Below are 18,299 nucleotides of genomic sequence, written 5' to 3'. Positions count from 1 at the left end.
AGTATAAATAAAATCTCGTCCTTGTACCTGGCTGAGAATGGAGATCCATACCCACTGAGAAACCCATGTTAGATGGAACTTCAACAATCATCTTTGAAATGGCGCATGTTGCCTTTTATTTAGGCTGAGCTGAATGCAGCTGCCAGCAGTGCAGTTTCTGTGGTAGAGCAGGTTCCATACCTGCACATTGAAAGTCAGATCATCATCTTCTCTACTGTTATGCACTTGCACTGACTTTACTATTGCAAGCAGAGCTCTTGTTGCAAAATGCACTTGTGGACTGCCAAGTAGCAGAAGACATATAAAGAAGAACTTCAAAAAGATGGTGGTAACAATGGTGAGGCAGTACCAGTGGTGCAGAATAGTGGCAAATATTACATTATGAAGCAAATACTATGGATAGCAGGAATTCTAGAGAATGGAAACACTGAGGTCAGACAGCAACTGTGAAGAGAGAAACAAGTGTTCATATACAGGTTGATGAGCATTTTACAGTCTGTAAAGCTAAACTATAGAACTTGTGTGTGCATATGTTTTTCATTTTGTAGATGTTTAATGTACAGACCTATAACATAGGACATCATCTATCGGGTTATAGAAATGCAATACAGGGACAGTGGCCCCTACTAATGTGTTCAATTTACCGCTGTCTGAGTAGATAAAGTCACAAATTATTAACCAGCTGTCCCATGAATTAAATTTTGTATTAATTTTGTAATTTCTGCCATAGCTATACTGCTTGGGAATATTATTGTTCTTCAATCTCTTGAAACATATTCTATTGGGATACAAGTTTCTCTCAGATATTAATCATGTACATACATGATTAGTGTGTGTGAGAAATGCAGTTTTGATTCATATTTTACTTAACATGCAACAAATTTGCTAAAAGAGAGGTGTTGAAGGATTATCAAACTGTTTTTCTATGGACCAGCTCTGATAAATGTGGTGTGTCAGGGATTAATTCAAGAATCAGAAGTACCCTTAGATGTCATTGGTCTGTGAAGCGGTGACCACTCATCAATCAACCACTTGTTAGTCATATCTCCACACACCCCTAGGGTCTATCTCCCACACGGCTTGAAACGACGGCTCTGTAAACAGCACCTTAAATGAATATCAGGTAACTTGTTTTTAAAAATGGACAATCATTCAACAATCATTGGCTTTTACAGCCGTTTTCCTTTCTCATTTCAGACCATTATTAAAAACACAGAAAAATATATAACTCAAAGCTGTCAGTCAAGCTGTAAACTGACAGGTACCCTGTTCTGATGATATTAGATTATGAAGCTAGTCAAACAGCACTAATCCTGTAAGGATAGCCATCATACCAAGAAACAAGATAAAATAGTCAACACTTGTTTTTTTTTTCCCGAAGCCACAATTTGTTTTTAATGAGTAAAGACAGGAGATTTATTTGCTGTGGCAGTATCCTTTGACAGCTACTTTTGATAAGTCAAATGACTTTATCTGCTTTTTATTAATGTCTACTTTTGACAGCCTCATGGAGCATCTTATCTGTCCTAAAAATGTCCCAGGATCATGTTTATGAGGATGCATAACTCTCCAGGAGGGTACCCTACTTTCTAGAGAACCGCTGCAAGTTTAGATCTTCTGCTGCCGCATCAAAAGTTTTGGATATTCCATTCATGAAAATCAGAGCCAGCAAAGTTAGCTCCTTGTGCAGTTGCTTCTGTGTTCTCAGGTGTTTAAATCACAGCCCACTTTTGCTTACCCCCCCCCCCCCCCCCCCGCCTCCCCCCACCTCTCCCCACCGCCCTCAAAATGGCAGGGTTTAGGTTTTGGTAATGATTTCACAAAGTTCAGCACCACTTGAAATTTCTCACCTATATACAGCAAGGCTTGGATAACATCCAGGTGCAAAGAATATTTGCACTGTACAAATGTCGGGCAACGAACATCTCCACCAATTGAGAATCTGACTACCTCCTGTGGATGCTTAGTGGCATTATCGTCGCTGAATCCCCAACTATCAACATCCTGGGAGTTGCCATTGACCAAAAACTCAAATGGACCAGGCAAATAAGTGCTGCGGCAATGACAGCAGATCAATCCAGGAGTTCTGTAGTGAGTAACTCACCTCAGTCTCCCCAGTTCCTTGCCATTATCTACAAAGCATACTTCAGGAGCATGATGAAATACTTTCCATTTGCCCATGTAGATACAGCTACAACAGCACTCAAGAAGCTCAGAACCATCCAAGACAAAGTAACCTACCTGATTGGCACCTCACCTTCAACCTCCACTCACCTGACCATCAATGCCCAGGGAGAACTGTGTGTACCATCAACAAGGTATGCAGCAGCAACTCACCATGGCTCTTTTTGACAGCACCTTGCAAACGTATGACTTCTACTGTCTAAAAGAACACAGGCAGCAGCTACATGGGAATACCACTACCTGTAAGATACCCTCCAAGCCACATGTCATCCTGATTTGGAGCTGTATTGCCTTTCCTTCATTTTTCTTGTTGAGCCTGCAACGCCTGATCAGCATTGTAACTATACCTCGGCCCTTTGGACTGCAGCTATTGAAGAATATGTCTCACCACCACCACAGTTAGAGTTGGACAACAAATGCTGACCCAGTCAGCCATGTCCCATGAATTAAACAAAAACTTCAAGTCTGGAGTTCCCTTTGTGTTTCTGATGAGATGCACGCATCATGATAAAGAATTTTTGTCGCTGGAAAATACAATATTTTTGATATTTAAAGGAGTTTCACACCTAGCAGCAAGATATCCAAGGCTTGTTAACTTTTCTTCTTTGTCCATCAAACCCTCTGTTCAGAAGGCTTTCTATTCACAAAACTGGCCATACTGCTATTTCTCAGACATGAGTAACCTTCTGTTGTATTTGTTCAGCAATGGTGGGGAGTTCTCAACATTGGGAGACAATTTGCCAGTGTCATGAAACAGTTCATTTTTATGGTCTTTTAATTGTGATTTCTTGAACTGTTTAAAACACATTGTCCTGACTGAAAGCTGCTCAGTACCTAATTTCTTTTGATGAATTTTAGAATAATAGTACATTAAAGATTGAAACAGGTTCTCAAACATGCCGTCCCTGATACGCATGAATGATTGACTGCAAAATGAGCTGAAACTTAAATTTCAGTGAAGTAATACACTGGTATGAATTGCCAGACCTCATAATGTTTATGTCAATATAAGGCTAATCTCCGACATAATCTAATGGGAAGGGCAGGATATTTGAAAATAACATGACATGGGCAAAATGGATGCAATGTTTGGTTCATTTCTACTTAACTTCTAGATGAGTCCAATGACGCTATTCTAAGCCCATATACCCAATGTATTTTATTACACACATCTTATAGTAAATACTATTTCCAATCTAACTGAAGTCATGCTCGGCCAAAGAAAACATTACATATGGTGCTAGGAAAACAGAATGTCTCAAGTGTTCAAAGGCATAATCTATTTGGTTGGAGTTTAGTGACATTAAATGAACTGTGATGGTATTTCAATGGTCACCAACTAGTAAGGAGGAAATTGAGGTGCACATTAGTTATGTATTTCTGAGTGGTTTGAGAATACTAGAATCCTAATAATGAGACTTAAATGATCCCAGAATTAAATGTGACACTGATTGTGATAGGGGCAGAGAAGGGGTGGAATTTCTGAAATGATATCAGAAAAGTTCTCATGATGAGCAGGTTTCCTTCTCAACAAGAGAGGAGATGTGCAAAAATTTATTAAGGACCTTGACAGCCACTGAGCTAGGTTGGCTACCCAATCCTTCAGCTTGCAAATGATGTAGTTCTGCCATGGTATCCCAGAGCATTATTAGTCTGCAATGCATCTTTCATCTGAAAGCAATGGTATTGAGGGCAGTAGACTGAGTGTGTCCTTCCAACTCCATTTTTATTTAGACCCCTCACCCTCACCCTCACCCTACTGCTCCCCCTTGTTTGGTTTGTGTTGCTTTTGTTGGGCTTTGCGTGTAAATTATTCAGTTGAAAACACTGGTCACTTACGTGAGGTGGTTAATAGGTTAATGGGTGATTTGGTGTAGAAAAGAAAACTGGTTGTGTATAGAAACACATCTAGATTTTTAAAATAAATATTATCATGTGAATATAACATGATTAAGTGAAAAGTCCCACAGGTGATTTGGTGGTGAAGAAGAAAGCCATTTGGCTCTGTGTGATGACACTTCTGGATATTAAGTAAAGGAGTCTCTGGTCCTCTTGGACCTCCAGCACCACCTCTTCATCCTGGAAGACCTTCAGCTGTGATATCTTCATCTGGAGGCTGATCAGCAGCTGCTGGAAGTTACTGCTAGCACTGGACTTAATCCTGCATCTATTCTACCTCTGTTTCTCTCTGCCTTTGTTGCTGTGCAGCCTGCATTGACGATGATCCACACTGTGGCTTGGTCCACTTGTCACTGTTCCATTGAACCTGTGCGGGAAATGTCAGCAATAGAACAGGTTCTTTGTGGCATGAGCAATCAATATTCACATCACACACAAATAACAGTTTATTGTCGTCCTCTGTGTAGTGGGACTTGCAAAACTCAGTAAAGAGGTAAATGGAATGGCTCTACATGGCACTTAGATATAGTGAGCCTTATTCTGAAATATGTAGCACAAGCAACCTCATGCAATTACAGTAGGAGGTTGTAAGTGTGGTAGGATTACCGAAACAATGTTCCCTTTCACCCTTCCCTTCCCATTATCACCCAGAAAGGCAACATGCATATGAGAGGATGTTGGTAAATACTTACAGCGCAAGGCAAGAGGAAATTGGCCACATGCAAAGTATTATCTATGTGAATTGCGGCCCACAGTTGACACTTGTAAGATTACTTTTGCTTTGCAGAGATGACTGTGATCAACTTGTAATAACCAGCCTTATGGTTAACATTGCTTGTGAACAGGTTTAGTCCCCCATACTTTTGGACATTGCATATGTTTTGGCCACAGCATTTTACAATTCCAGATGTCATCAACTTGTACCATGTAAGGGGTTGAATCATACAATTGCCCTTGAATATCCTCACATCATTTATAAGGAGACCCCATATGTTCAGACAGGGGAGAAAAAGTACAGCTATTCTGCCTAATCCAAATGTGATTGCAGCTGTTTTTCATTTCCATTATACATTAGCAAGTTGGATAAGGATGTCATGCAGTGCTGATGGTGTTTTGCAGAGTGAGTTCCATGGTCTGCCTGTCAGGCCCACTTTCTAGACCTTAACATACGGTTCTTCCTTGCACTCGCTGTCAACCTCATAAATTATGATCTTTCACATGTTCCCACCCAAAAGTTTCATTTACGTTGTCATCTCCTGATATATGCCCCTGGGGCCCCAGCCCTGTAGTTCAGCCATGCCAATTATTGAGCTGTACTTCATCCCTTTCCTGGTGGAAGCCAGATTGTGGCAACTGTCAGTGATCTCCCAATCCCAAGTTATCCCTGTCCACCAATTCACTGTTATTTGAGTTATATCCCTTCACAAATATTGCCCCTTCTGCATCTTAGTATGCTACCTACAGTTGTCCTTGCCAAAAAGCCCAACAAGCAAAAGGCACCATCTGGTATCACCAAAATGTCACCCTTCCCACCCATGCCAAGCCATAGGCAAAGATGGCCCTCTCACAGCCCCCTGGGCTCACTGTTCAACCTCATCAAATGTCACCCTTTCGTGGCCCCAACCTTGAGCAAAAGGTTTCCAGCTCAAAATCCGTGGCTGCAGCTCACAAATTTCACTTCCTTTTGTGACAGTTGGCTGGTCCTTATGGAGGATCAGATCCTCACCAATTCTACTTGCGGGAATGGAGGGATTGCTAGTTTAGCCTGATGGCCGGAGGCACTTGGGCTCTTGCTCTGGTCAATCAGATCTTGAGCACTGGAAGATTATCCTGGAGCATAGCACCCACTGCATGCTTGATTATGAACACGTTGAGACTTTGAGAGAAGAGGCGCTGACTGAGTCCCGGTGTCCCTAAAGGCACAAGTCCCAATGATTTGCACTGTACCTAAACTGTCTCCCAGTTACACCGACGCAAGGTTACAGAGCCTCACCTGCATCTCCTCCAATCTAGGCTACTGCATTCGGTGCTCCCATTGTGATCTTCTCTTCATCAGTGAGACGAAAGGTAAACTAGGTGACTGTTTCACCAAGCATCTTCACCTGGCTCGTAATGGCCAGCCTAACCTTCCAGTCACCACCCATATCAACCCCCCGCGCCCCCACCCGGAACCCAATCTTCCTCTAACGTATCAGTCCTCGGCCTCCTCCAGTGTTGCAGCGACTCAGAATGCAAATGTGAGGGTCAACATCCTACAGCCCAGAGGACTCAACATTGAGTTCTCCAGTTTCAAATGGCCTTCCCACCCATCTCCCAGCTCCCTTTCCAGTCCTGCCTCCTCCCTTCCATTCCACCGACTGACTCTACAACAAAGAACACAGAACAGTACAGCACAGCACAGCACAGGCCCTTCGACCCACGATGTGGTGTCAAACTATTTCCCTAAACCTAAGGTCTAACTAACTTCCACCTCTAACTTATACTATCATCCATATGCCTATCTAATAGCCGCTTAAGTGCCCCTAATGAGGCCGACTCCACTATCCTTTCCAGCAATTCCACACCCCTACCACTGTTTGAGTAAAGAACCTACCTCTGACGTCTCCACTATATCTACCTCCACTCACTTTAAAACTATGCTCCCTCATAATAGCAATTTCCACCCTAGGAAAAAGTCTCTGGCTGTCCAAAAGGGAGGATCTCTAACTCTCCCTTCCAGCTACCAACTGGATTCATCCTTCCCATCACCCAACCAGGTCGTACCTACTATCGGTGTCTACCTATCACCACCATTTTATTACCCCCTCCACCTCCTCTCTTAATCTAATCTCTCTAACCCCACATCCAGTCCTGAAGAAGGGTAATATCTGAAACGTTGACTTCTCTCCTCCAGATGCTGCCTGGCTTTCTGTGTTCTTCCAATCTCCTGTTTGTCTACCAAGGTCACACGTGCTGTTCCTCAAGCAATTGCTATATTTCCTTCCTCAGCAGCAATGTTAGGAATTGATATCTTGGTTTAAAATGTCAGTAGCATGAAATTGCTGATCAAAGAAAAAGATTCCACACGTTGAAATTATCATCTACAAGTTAACGAAAGTTTTAAAAACATTTACGAAAATAATTTCTGGTTCCAGTTTAATTGGGTTTAAAACAGCACAAATGTCATATGTTGTAATGGGTTCTTTTTAAAACTTGCTCTGGATTTTCCCCGGGTTTACAGAAGTAAATTATTTCAAAACCTTGTAATTGTTGCCACTTAATGTATCGTCTAAAGGAGTATAAATGTGTTTCCAAAAATAAGAAAACCATTGTAGAAAACGCTCCAGAAGTGCAAATTTTTGTGAGTAGGAATCTTAAATATATTGTATATTGCAAAAATCTGCACAAATGGAATATAGAAGTTTGTAGGTGAGCCTCTTGTGAAGCCTAATGAAGAAGAAAATCAGTAGGAAATTAAGAGGTAAAGGCAGAAATGTGAAATTGAGGATTATTAGATCTGGAGCTGGAGAGCATTCGTGGAACAGTTCAGTACTTAGTTCAGCTAGATATTTTAAAATTAACTTGGTTCCATATTGGTATGGCATGTTTCTAATGCATTTTGTTGTTCTGAATTTTTAAGATTAGATATTCAGTTTGGATTCTCTGATACTGGTTACTCCCCTTAATTGTAAAACCACGTATATGCAAAGATGCACACTTACAGACACATACACACAGACACAAACCTGGCTCCTCTAATGCACAAGTGGAAACATCCTTTCCATGTCCACCTTTTCAAGACCATTTGGGATCTGATATACTTCAATAATTGTCACTCCTTACCCTTCTAAGCATCAATTAAAAACAAACCTGTTCGTCCAACCTGCCTCATCCGATAACTTTCTCATTCCAGGTATCAATTTAATAACCTCCTCTAAAACACCTCCAACACATTTATATCCTTTCTTAAATAAGGAGATCAAAATACATTCTGTATCTGAGATGTGATCTTGCCAATGCCCAACATTACTGAAGTAAAATATCCTTACTTTTATGTTGAACTCCTCTCATAATAACAAATAACACTCGCTTGCCCTTTGTGATTGACTGGACTCTTCGTATAAATACAGTCACTACAAGAGCAGCGTGGACCCTGTGGACACTCTCATCATATCCTGCCAGTCAAACAAAGATTTGTTTGTGTGTACTCCAGGTTTTCTGCTGGCCAGCCAATCCTTGAGACATGCTCTTCTATTACGCTTACACCACAGGCTTTTATTTTGCACAATACCATTTGTGGCATCTTATACAATCTCTTCTGGAAATGGAGGATACATCTACAACACTACAACACATGGTAACTTACAAGGCAAAAAATTGAGCTGAAGAGTGCAGAAGAATATCCCAAGTATGTTATACGATGTGCTGACTACAAATTGCAACCTTAAATGATATATTTTTGGCTGCTGATACATGTTTTATGTTTCTAATATCCTTTTTATTGACTTTCTCATTCTTGCTGATGTAAAGTAAATCCAAGTGGCCTAAAGATGCAGTTATTTTGCTACCTGGTTAACTCTAATTCAGTGTTTGGGATAATGAATAGAGAACTTTTGTTTTATTATTTCAGTTTCTAGCTTTATTCCACACCTTTCCATGATCTTAGTGTGTCTTCGGACTAACGTATTAGATTTTGTTCAAGATTTTAACTGCCAAGCAAATTTATTAAGTATCAGTTAAACAAGCAAAAAATGACAAAAAACACAACATATGCCTGCAGAGAAAATAATAACAGATGATGCTGTAAATGCCGCAAGAAATGCAATGAGAAACAAACAAATAACATTTCAGGTCCGCAATGGTATACCCTGCCTACAGGGGAAAAAAAAAGACAAATCCAACATGGCCAGTTACCACTCCATCAATCTACTCTTGATCATCTGCAAAGTGATGGAAGGGTTTGGGACAGTTTTATAAAGCACATTTAGACTACAACAGCCTGCTTATTGATGCTCATTTTGGGTTCTAACATGTCTACCCAGCTAATAAAGTGTGAAACTGGATGAACACAGCAGGCCAAGCAGCATCTCAGGAGCACAAAAGCTGACGTTTCGGGCCTAGACCCTTCATCAGAGAGGGGGATGGGGTGAGGGTTCTGGAATAAATAGGGAGAGAGGGGGAGGCGGACCAAAGATGGAGAGAAAAGAAGATAGGTGGAGAGGAGAGAATAGGTGGGGAGGGGATAGGTCAGTCCAGGGAAGACGGACAGGTCAAGGAGGTGGGATGAGGTTAGAGGTAGGAGAATGCTACACTTGCCCCCACACCTCCTCCCTCACCCCTATCCCAGGCCCCAAGATGGCTTTACATATTAAGCAGAGGTTCACCTGCACATCTGCCAATGTGGTATACTGCATCCATTGTAGCCGGTGTGGCTTTATCTACATTGGGGAAACCAAGCGGAGGCTTGGAGACCGCTTTGCAGAACACCTCCGCTCGGTTCGCAATAAACAACTGCACCTCCCAGTCGCAAACCATTTGCACTCCCCCTCCCATTCTTTAGATGACATGTCCATCATGGGCCTCCTGCAGTGCCACAATGATGCCACCCGAAGGTTGCAGGAACAGCAACTCATATTCCGCTTGGGAACCCTGCAGCCCAATGGTATCAATGTGGACTTCACCAGCTTCAAAATCTCCCCTTCCCCCACCGCATCCCAAAACCAGCCCAGTTCATCCCCTCCCCCCCCACTGCACCACACAACCAGCCCAGCTCTTCCCCTCCACCCACTGCATCCCAAAACCAGTCCAGCCTGTCTCTGCCTCCCTAACCTGTTCTTCCTCTCACCCATCCCTTCCTCCCACCCCAAGCCGCACCTCCATCTCCTACCTACTAACCTCATCTCACCTCCTTGACCTGTCCGTCTTCCCTGGACTGACCTATCCCCTCCCCACCTCCCCACCTATACTCTCCTCTCCACCTATCTTCTTTCCTCTCCATCTTTGGTCATGGCCATGGCCAAACGAGCTGAACTGGAAGGGAAGTGAGGATGACTGCCTTTGGCACAGGCGGCATTTGAACAAAGTTAGCATCAGGGAGCCTAAGGAAACCTAGAGTCAGTGGAAATCGGGTGGAAAACACTCTGCTGGTAGGAGTCATATCTAGCACAGAAGAACAATGTGGTTGTTTGGGGTCAATCATTCTCCTTTAGATCACCACCTCTGTAAGAGTTTCTCTGGGTAGTGTTCTAGGCCCAACCATCTTCAGCTCCTTTCCCTCCATCGTAAGGTCAGAAGGGGATGTTTGTTTCGACCACAATGTTCAGACCATTTGCGACTCTTCAGATACTGAAGCAGTGCATGTCTAAATGCAGCAAGATCTGAATAATGTTCAAGCTTGGGCTGACATGTCACAAGTAATGTTCATGTCACACTACTTTTCCAATGAGAGGATCAGCCACCAACCTTTGAGATTCAATAAAATTATCATCACTGAATTCCTCACTATCAACATTTTGCAATTACCATTGACCAGAAATTGAATAGGACCAATCATACCAATACAGTAGCTACCAGAGCAGGCCAGCAACTCTCAAAACTGCGGAGAATAACTCAACTCCTGATTTCCACAAAACCTGTCCACCATCCACACAGCGCACGTTAGGGGTGTGATGAACTACAGTCTACTTCCCTGAATGAGTGCAATTCACAAAATACTCAAGAAGCTCCACGCTATCCAGGACAAAGCAATCCACTTGATTGGTATCCCATCTCTCACCTTCAACATTGACACAAGGGAGTTAAATGGACCAAAGGGCTGTATTTTTGTCACAACTTTAATACAGTATTTTGGATGTTGCTGGAATTGATGTGTAAGGCCATAAGACACAGGAGCAGACATAGCCACTAAGACCATTCAATCCCACCTCACCTTTCAAGGCTGATTTAATAATTTTCAATTTCACATTTCTGCCTTTACCTCTTAATTCCCAACTGATTACAAATATACTTCAATCTTTAATATATACCTTATGAACTGAGCATCTTCACTCCTCTGCAGCAAAGAATTTTGCAAATTCCCTACCCTCTAAGAGAAGAAATTCCTTCTCATCTCTGTTTTAAATGAGCAACCTCTTACTCTGAGATTATGCTGTCTGGCCCTAGACTGTTCCTCAAAGAGAAATGACCTCTCAGCATCTAGCCTGTCGAAACAAGTAGATGCATAAATGTACAATAAAATCATAATCATACTTGCATTAAAGGGTCTGACGCCATAGGAATGTTCAGTAATGAGAAGAAAGTTCATAGTTAATTTTTTATAAGCTCTCAGCAGTCTGAGAGATTTACACTATCTATTGGGAATTTTCAGCATTGATGTCTGGGATAGAAGGAGATTTTTTTTCATCTTACCAATGTTAAAACTTCCATCTGTGACCTTGTTCCTGACCTGTAACTATGTAAATTCTATGATTCCATCCCATTTTGAGCAGCAGCACACAGCTGATGAATTTATGGATGAATAGTTTCTTGTTTTGAGGGCTACAAAGGTTCTGTGATTCTTGTCTGTCAGTGGACAGTCATTATGAATAATCCTCATAGTGCTTTTTTTGTTCCACTTTTTAAAATAATGGAGCTCTGTTTAAAGTAAAATCTTATCCAAAATATGTTGTTCTGAATAAAGACCTCAGCAGCAAAGAGACTGGAATGATATGAATAAGATGTTGCACGCTGTTTATAATGCTTGCATCTGAGTGGCAACCCAACAAACAGAAAGATGGAACAATTTACAGGGGACATTTCTTGTACAAAAGTCGGATTACAATTTGTTTTATTTTGTGAACTACTGAAACAAAAGCAAATTTGATAAATGGAACAAACCTTAATTATTTTTGGTTGCTCAGGTTAAATTTTGATTCAAGATAACGAAGTGTGAAGCTGGATGAACACAGCAGGCCAAGCAACATCTCAGGAGCACAAAAGCTGATGTTTCGGACCGAGACCCTCTGAGGAAGGGTCTAGGCCCGAAACGTCAGCTTTTGTGATCCTGAGATGCTGCTGGGCCTGCTGTGTTCATCCAGCTTCACACTTTGTTATCTTGGATTCTCCAGCATCTGCAGTTCCCATTACCTCTGATCTAAATTTTGATTCACTTTGGTTTAGAAAGTGGGGATCATTTTTGTAATTTTATAATTAAAAAGCAACTTCTGTGATAGGCAGTTAATGTATGCTGTCATATCATAATGCCAAATCATCCTCACTTATAGTCAGTTACACTTCACTTTTCATGTCTTTTGCTTTTTATAAAGTAGTATTTAATATTTTCATTAATCTTTGGCACAAATAGAAAAACTACCACATTGATCGGGGTTGTTCAGTATTGTATTTATCCAGTTAGGATACAATACAATACAATACTTTGGGGTGTCACGGTGGCTCAGTGGTTAGCACTGCAGCCTCACTGCACCAGGGGCCCAGGCTCGATTCCATCCTCTGGTGACTGTGCAAACTCCACACAGACATTCTCCCCATGTCTGCGTGGGTTTCGTCCGGTGCTCCGATTTCCTCCCATCTCTATCTAGTATCAAAGGAACACATTTTTTATGAGCTAGTGGAAAACCTCACTTAGCCTTTTATTTCACAAAGAAGTTGTGTTTTTATAATGTTTCACAGAGATACTTGTAGTTCAATCGATGGTAGGTTCATTAATTAACAGTTGATTCTCAGCATCATACACGTAATTAATAGTCATAACCGAGCACTTTAAGCATGTTATTTATGACAAAGAAACAACGGTGGATTTTTGTTGTGTGAAGTCCTCTGGATGGAAGGAACTGCATGTATCAGTTTGCTGAGAAATCAAGATATTCAGTGTTTACTTTTCTCATTGTCTTTGGATATTGTAAAAATATATAAAAAGGTTTAACAACTAGGTATAACTTATTCACATCACATTTGCTGTGGAGTTAGAGTCAAAGCAGTGACTGAAATTTCAAGTCAGAATATAATAGTCAATTGAAAAGAATAGCCAAAAGTATCATGTAAAACAAGAAGTGGTGAATTGGTAATGACTGGCCTGATGCCAGGCTTGAAGGAATGTAAAACTGTGGGTGGTGAGACATTCCAGCTTTGAGCCCTTGTAAAGAACAACTTGGCCGAGGATACAGGAGATGCAATATTTATCACCCATTCCTAATTTCCCCAAGCCATGGGAGGCTGGAGTCCCAAGTAGGCTAGGCTCATTTCCTTGTGTCATATTGGTTTACATGTTGATGGCCACTCGTAGCTATTAAGGCTGTTCTTCTGGTGTCAGCCAACAAAATACCAGCTTAAATGAATTTCATAATGTGGCATGGTGAAGTTGTGAATTGACAATTGCTGGGCTGCTAATCCATTATCACAACTACTTGGCTGCTGTGTCCATTTTAGACAGTATTAGGGTGAGCCATGTTTTGCCAATAATTTAATATTTTCACCAGGTGAGGAATGCCATCGCAAGTAATTGGCATTGCTATCTTTAATAGTATTTTTGTTTCAGATGAGAGCATGGCTTGAAAAAACGCCAAGAATCAGAAACCCCCATCATATTGTAACACAGCAGGAGTGGACCATGCAGCTTATTGAATCTGCAAAACTATTCTATTAGCTCATGGTTGATCTGTACCTTCATTCTATCCAACATTTCGCCATATCCATTAAGACCTTCAAAGTTTCTCAATCTCAAAGGTTTGCTGCCAGAAGCAATCATCTCAAGCTGCTCTGGTGCAAGTCTTGCTGTGTAAATATTGTACCTGAACGGACTTCCAGCTGCAGCATTTTACTCCATCAAATTCCACAAAACTTTTCTTTTAGTGATCCTGTCACATAAGGAAGATGTCCAGCATTTCCCACAGTGAGACAGAACAATGTACATAAGAGATGACAGTGCAGAAAATAGAATGATTTGAACATAGCGCCACATTGGTGTATTATTTTAACCAGTAATCATGTTTCGAACAGACACTTTTCTAATTGAAAACTGGTTTCAATTCAGGGAGAAAAGTATGATGGTCGGAAAGCAGATGTCTGGAGCTGTGGTGTCATCCTTTTTGCACTGTTGGTGGTAAGTCATTTAAGGATTTTCCTTCAGCCTGGTAAATATTGAATGAGCTTTTGATGTACAGAGACCTATTACAAGAGGATTAGTATTTTGTATTTTTTGCTTAATGCAATTTCGATCTATTTGCTTCCACTTCTATTAGAATTAATGGTAATTTTATGCAGTACATTTGTTAAAGTTGTTCTGTTGTGAAGATGTGCTGCTGTGCTGCAAAGCAGCAGTCAGTTCAGTACCCTGAAGGTTCATTTGACAGCATTATCACTTGCTTCCATATTAGATAATCTACATGTACAGATGCTGAGAGATGTATTTTGGATTCCAGTAATCTTCAGCAAAATAGCCAAATAATATTGTACATTTCAGGTGGACTATCTAACTGTAAATTTCAAGAGGTTGGGTTTAATATCGGTACAATCTTGAAGCGATTACAGAACCATTATGATGTCTACAGAAAATGATTACAGATATCACAGCTTGAGAAGATATGAGAAAACAACAAAAGAAGCACAATGGTTGTGTTGCAAATGAATATTTCCCCATTAAATACTTTGCCAATATATAGATCAAATATGCCAGTCATGTAATCATCTGAAATGTCTGGTCTGTGATTGCTGATTGCACTTGTGATGATCATTAGGGATCTCCTGCCAACAATTAGCAGAATGTTTTTATTAGATTGCAAAACAGGTCTCCAACATGTCCAACTGTTCATGCAGTATAACAGGGATGGTTCTGGTTTACTTTATGTAAAGTCCAGACCATCCTTTGAAGATTCTTTTAAAACTCAAACCCAATTGTATTCTACAGCCATAATGTGACACTGTGAACTCGAACCATGATTTGACACTACCCAGATACTTGTCTCCCTCTTTTTTTGCTCTCTCCAGTAATTTTCTAGCATGTGAAATCCCTTACATTCAATTTTCCAGGAAAGGGTGTTTTATAGAATACTGTCTCAATTGAAGACCTGTCTTAATGATCCAAAGCATTAGCCTGTCCTGCCTTCTGTATTATCTCTACTGTTTCCCTTGATTGTATTTGTTATGAGTCTGTTACCTTGCTGTTCAGCAAGCGTAATGTTAACAGACTCGTAAACAAGTATTTCTTTTTAGCACATTCGTTATATCCACAGACATACTGGTTGAATGCCAAACTTAAAAGATCTGAAAAGGCTTTTTTTATTCAAAACCTTGCAGTACAGTCAAATTTGGGGTTAGTTAGCTCTGATGGCTGGACTGCTTGTTTGTGGTGCAGTGTGATGCCAACAGCATGGGTTCAATTCTTGCACTGGCTGAGGTTACCAGAAAGGATTGTCCTTCTCAACCTTGCCCCTTACCGGAGGCAAGGTGACCCTCAGGTTAAATCATCATCAGTTGTTCCTCTCTAATGAGAGAGCAGCCCTATGGTTTGGGAAATCTGTGGCAACTTTGCCATTTAGCTTTTATACTCAAATTGTTTTAATGATGCAGTTATAAACTGTTAAACAATGAAAATTGCAAACTATTAAATGAAATTGTGAATGAAAAATATTTAAAATATTGAGGGGAAAGTATTTTAACATTTATAGCATTGATGGTCTTTGGAAGCAACAGTATTAATATTTGTATAAGGCTGGATTTGACAGCTCATCTCCCCTCACCCTCCTTCCCACTTACCATTGCCTTGGTCATTTCCTTCATGACCAGCCCAGTGACAGTGCCCATAATACAATGGGTGCATTGGCACTGTCGATTTTTCAGCAGATAGATAATTAGCTATCAACCTTGTTGCCAAGCAGATTTCATGCCGCCTGCACCGTAAAATGGTTAATGTGGGCAGACAGCCTGGAGTGAGGATCTTGCTTTTGTAAGGTGGTAAGGAAGAAGTGTTACATTTGGAGGGATGCCCTTTGCACATTGGGGATGCCCCCTTTAAGATGACTGAAGCCTCCTTTGTTTTTTCCTGCCTAGCTTCCAAAACCTGCTTCACTGCCCCATTTACCACTGCCTCTGGGTTGCACAGTCCCTCCCTGCCTAAAGGACTTGGCTTGTTGTGGCATCCAGTGTTTCATGCGCTGGCTTGTAATACCAGTCTCACTCACTTCACAGTTTTGGCACTGTGCGAGTTCTAAAGAATCAGATTGGCCAACAGTTCTTAAGGGTGGGACTTCCTCCCACTGAGACATTTAAGTGCCTCTGTTGGTTTGTTTAGCTTAGAAACAGTGTGTGATATTTTTATTTTTCTGTCAGCTACCAACTGATTCCTGCAATACCCATTGTCCACCAGCCCACCTCCACCATGAATCATCAGCATTATTTAATTTTTGCCACTCTATATTTTTTTCAATCAAATAACTAGAAGCTTGGTGTTAGAGGTAGGTTTCAAACGGTGTCTTTAATGAGAGTTGTGAGGTGGAAAAGTGTAAGCAAACAATCCAAAAGCTTCATTTCTAAATAACTAATGACACATCCACCAAAAATTGAGTGATTAAAACTGTGATGCTCAAGAGTCTAGAATTAGATGAGCATTGCGTTCTTGGAAGTTATAGGGCTGGAGGAGATTAGAGATACAGAAAGGTGAGACCATGGAGAGATTTGACAACAAAGATGAAAATTTTAAAATCCAGATGTTGCTTAATCAGGAGCAGTATAGCTCAATGATAATAGGTGTATGAGAGTTGTCATCATTTGGGACACAGCAGTTTTGGAATGATGTTATGTCTTTGGAAATCAAAATGTGGGAGATCATCCAGGTGCACTTTGAAACAGCCATATCTGGAGATAACAAATGCATGGATGAGGGTATCTGATTTCAATGAGCTGAGGTTTGCTACAGTCTAATTTATTCTCTCACAATTTTCAGGAAGAGGAATGGATATGGAATGGAATTTGAAGCGGAAGCAGAAAATAGCAGCTTTGTTTTTTTCCAATAGTTAACTGGAGGAAACTGCTGCTGTATCCAGTATTGGATGTCAGATAAACAGTCTGATCATTTAGTAACAATTGTGGAGTTGGGAGAAGTACTGTGAGGTAGATCTGGATGGCATCAGATGTTGCCAAAAAGCAGCATGCATAAGGAATGGGACAGGCCATGGAGATACCTTCAGAATGGTACAAGAGCAGGCAGAGAAGCCATTGCAAATTATGCTCTGGCTATAAGTGGTTAGATACTATTTATAGTGAAGAATGGTTCTGTACTCCATGAACATTAAAACTCATCAAAAATTCCCAACATTTTGCATACTTGTTTCCTTTTTTAAATTGCCCATAATGTATAATCTGATTTGTTGCAGAGCGCATAATTCCTCTCCAGTCTTGGTATTATTTATACATTTGTTCGAAATTGGTTTTGTTTAACCGTGATTAAATATCAAACTTTAGATTGTGTTTGAGTAAACACTATGTGGAGAAATTTTTGATAGTTTTGACATCTCTTTAGGACCTGCTGCATTGAAAAGAAAATTACTGCTCTCATTGATCTGTTCAAAAGTTGGACATACACTATGTACTACTCTTTCTCAAGTCCTTCAATCCTTTTTTTCCTGCCAGTTGGCTATTCAGTTCCCTTTAGAGTTTTGTTTTCTAACTGAGCAGATTAGTTTCCTATATCCACCATCCTTCATAAAATGCAGTTAAATCTAATCTGTCTGTTCACCTTCCCCCTTGTTCCCTTGAATTGGGCTTCTTTTTAGATTCAATGAGTGTGTCAGATAGGTTCAAGTTACCCACAATGTTTTGAATTTGCTGCAGAAATATTTGAAACAGAAGCCTCATTTTCTGAATCAGAGGCTCTCACAAGCCTAAAAATAGATTTATGATTTGTTTTGAATCTGAGATTGTAATCTTGCAAAGAAATAAAACATTGAACAAACATTTTCATTTTCATAATATTGCTATTGTTAAGATTAAGCTACAGAAACATTTGTTGCTGCTTCGATTCACATTTGGATCCATGGTGAAACTAATTATATCAAACCATGCAAACATATGATTTGACATTTTAAAACAACCATTTTTCTTTCATCATTATTTAATGTGGGTCCTGATCCCTGCATCTGTGCTTTTGACATTAATTACACAGAGTTGTCCTTTGATCAGAAAGCTTTTATTTAGAGCCAACATTCATCATGGCCTCAGGATGAATTCTCTTGCATACTGAAACATAT

General features: G+C 40.6%; 1 protein-coding gene across 1 annotated transcript in view; it reads left to right on the top strand.

Annotated features, from left to right (window-relative positions):
- The window catches only part of LOC125459494 (serine/threonine-protein kinase BRSK2-like), an 865,025-nt gene that overhangs the window by 715,054 nt on the left and 131,672 nt on the right, over positions 1-18,299 (top strand). Inside the window, 1 exon segment of the mRNA XM_059652027.1 lies at positions 14,090-14,158. Within this exon segment, the coding sequence (XP_059508010.1) occupies positions 14,090-14,158 (69 nt within the window).

This window comes from Stegostoma tigrinum, chromosome 17 (genome assembly GCF_030684315.1).
Source record: "Stegostoma tigrinum isolate sSteTig4 chromosome 17, sSteTig4.hap1, whole genome shotgun sequence".
NCBI classification, from domain to species: Eukaryota; Metazoa; Chordata; class Chondrichthyes; order Orectolobiformes; family Stegostomatidae; genus Stegostoma; species Stegostoma tigrinum.
This window is presented reverse-complemented; position numbering and strand designations above follow the sequence as displayed.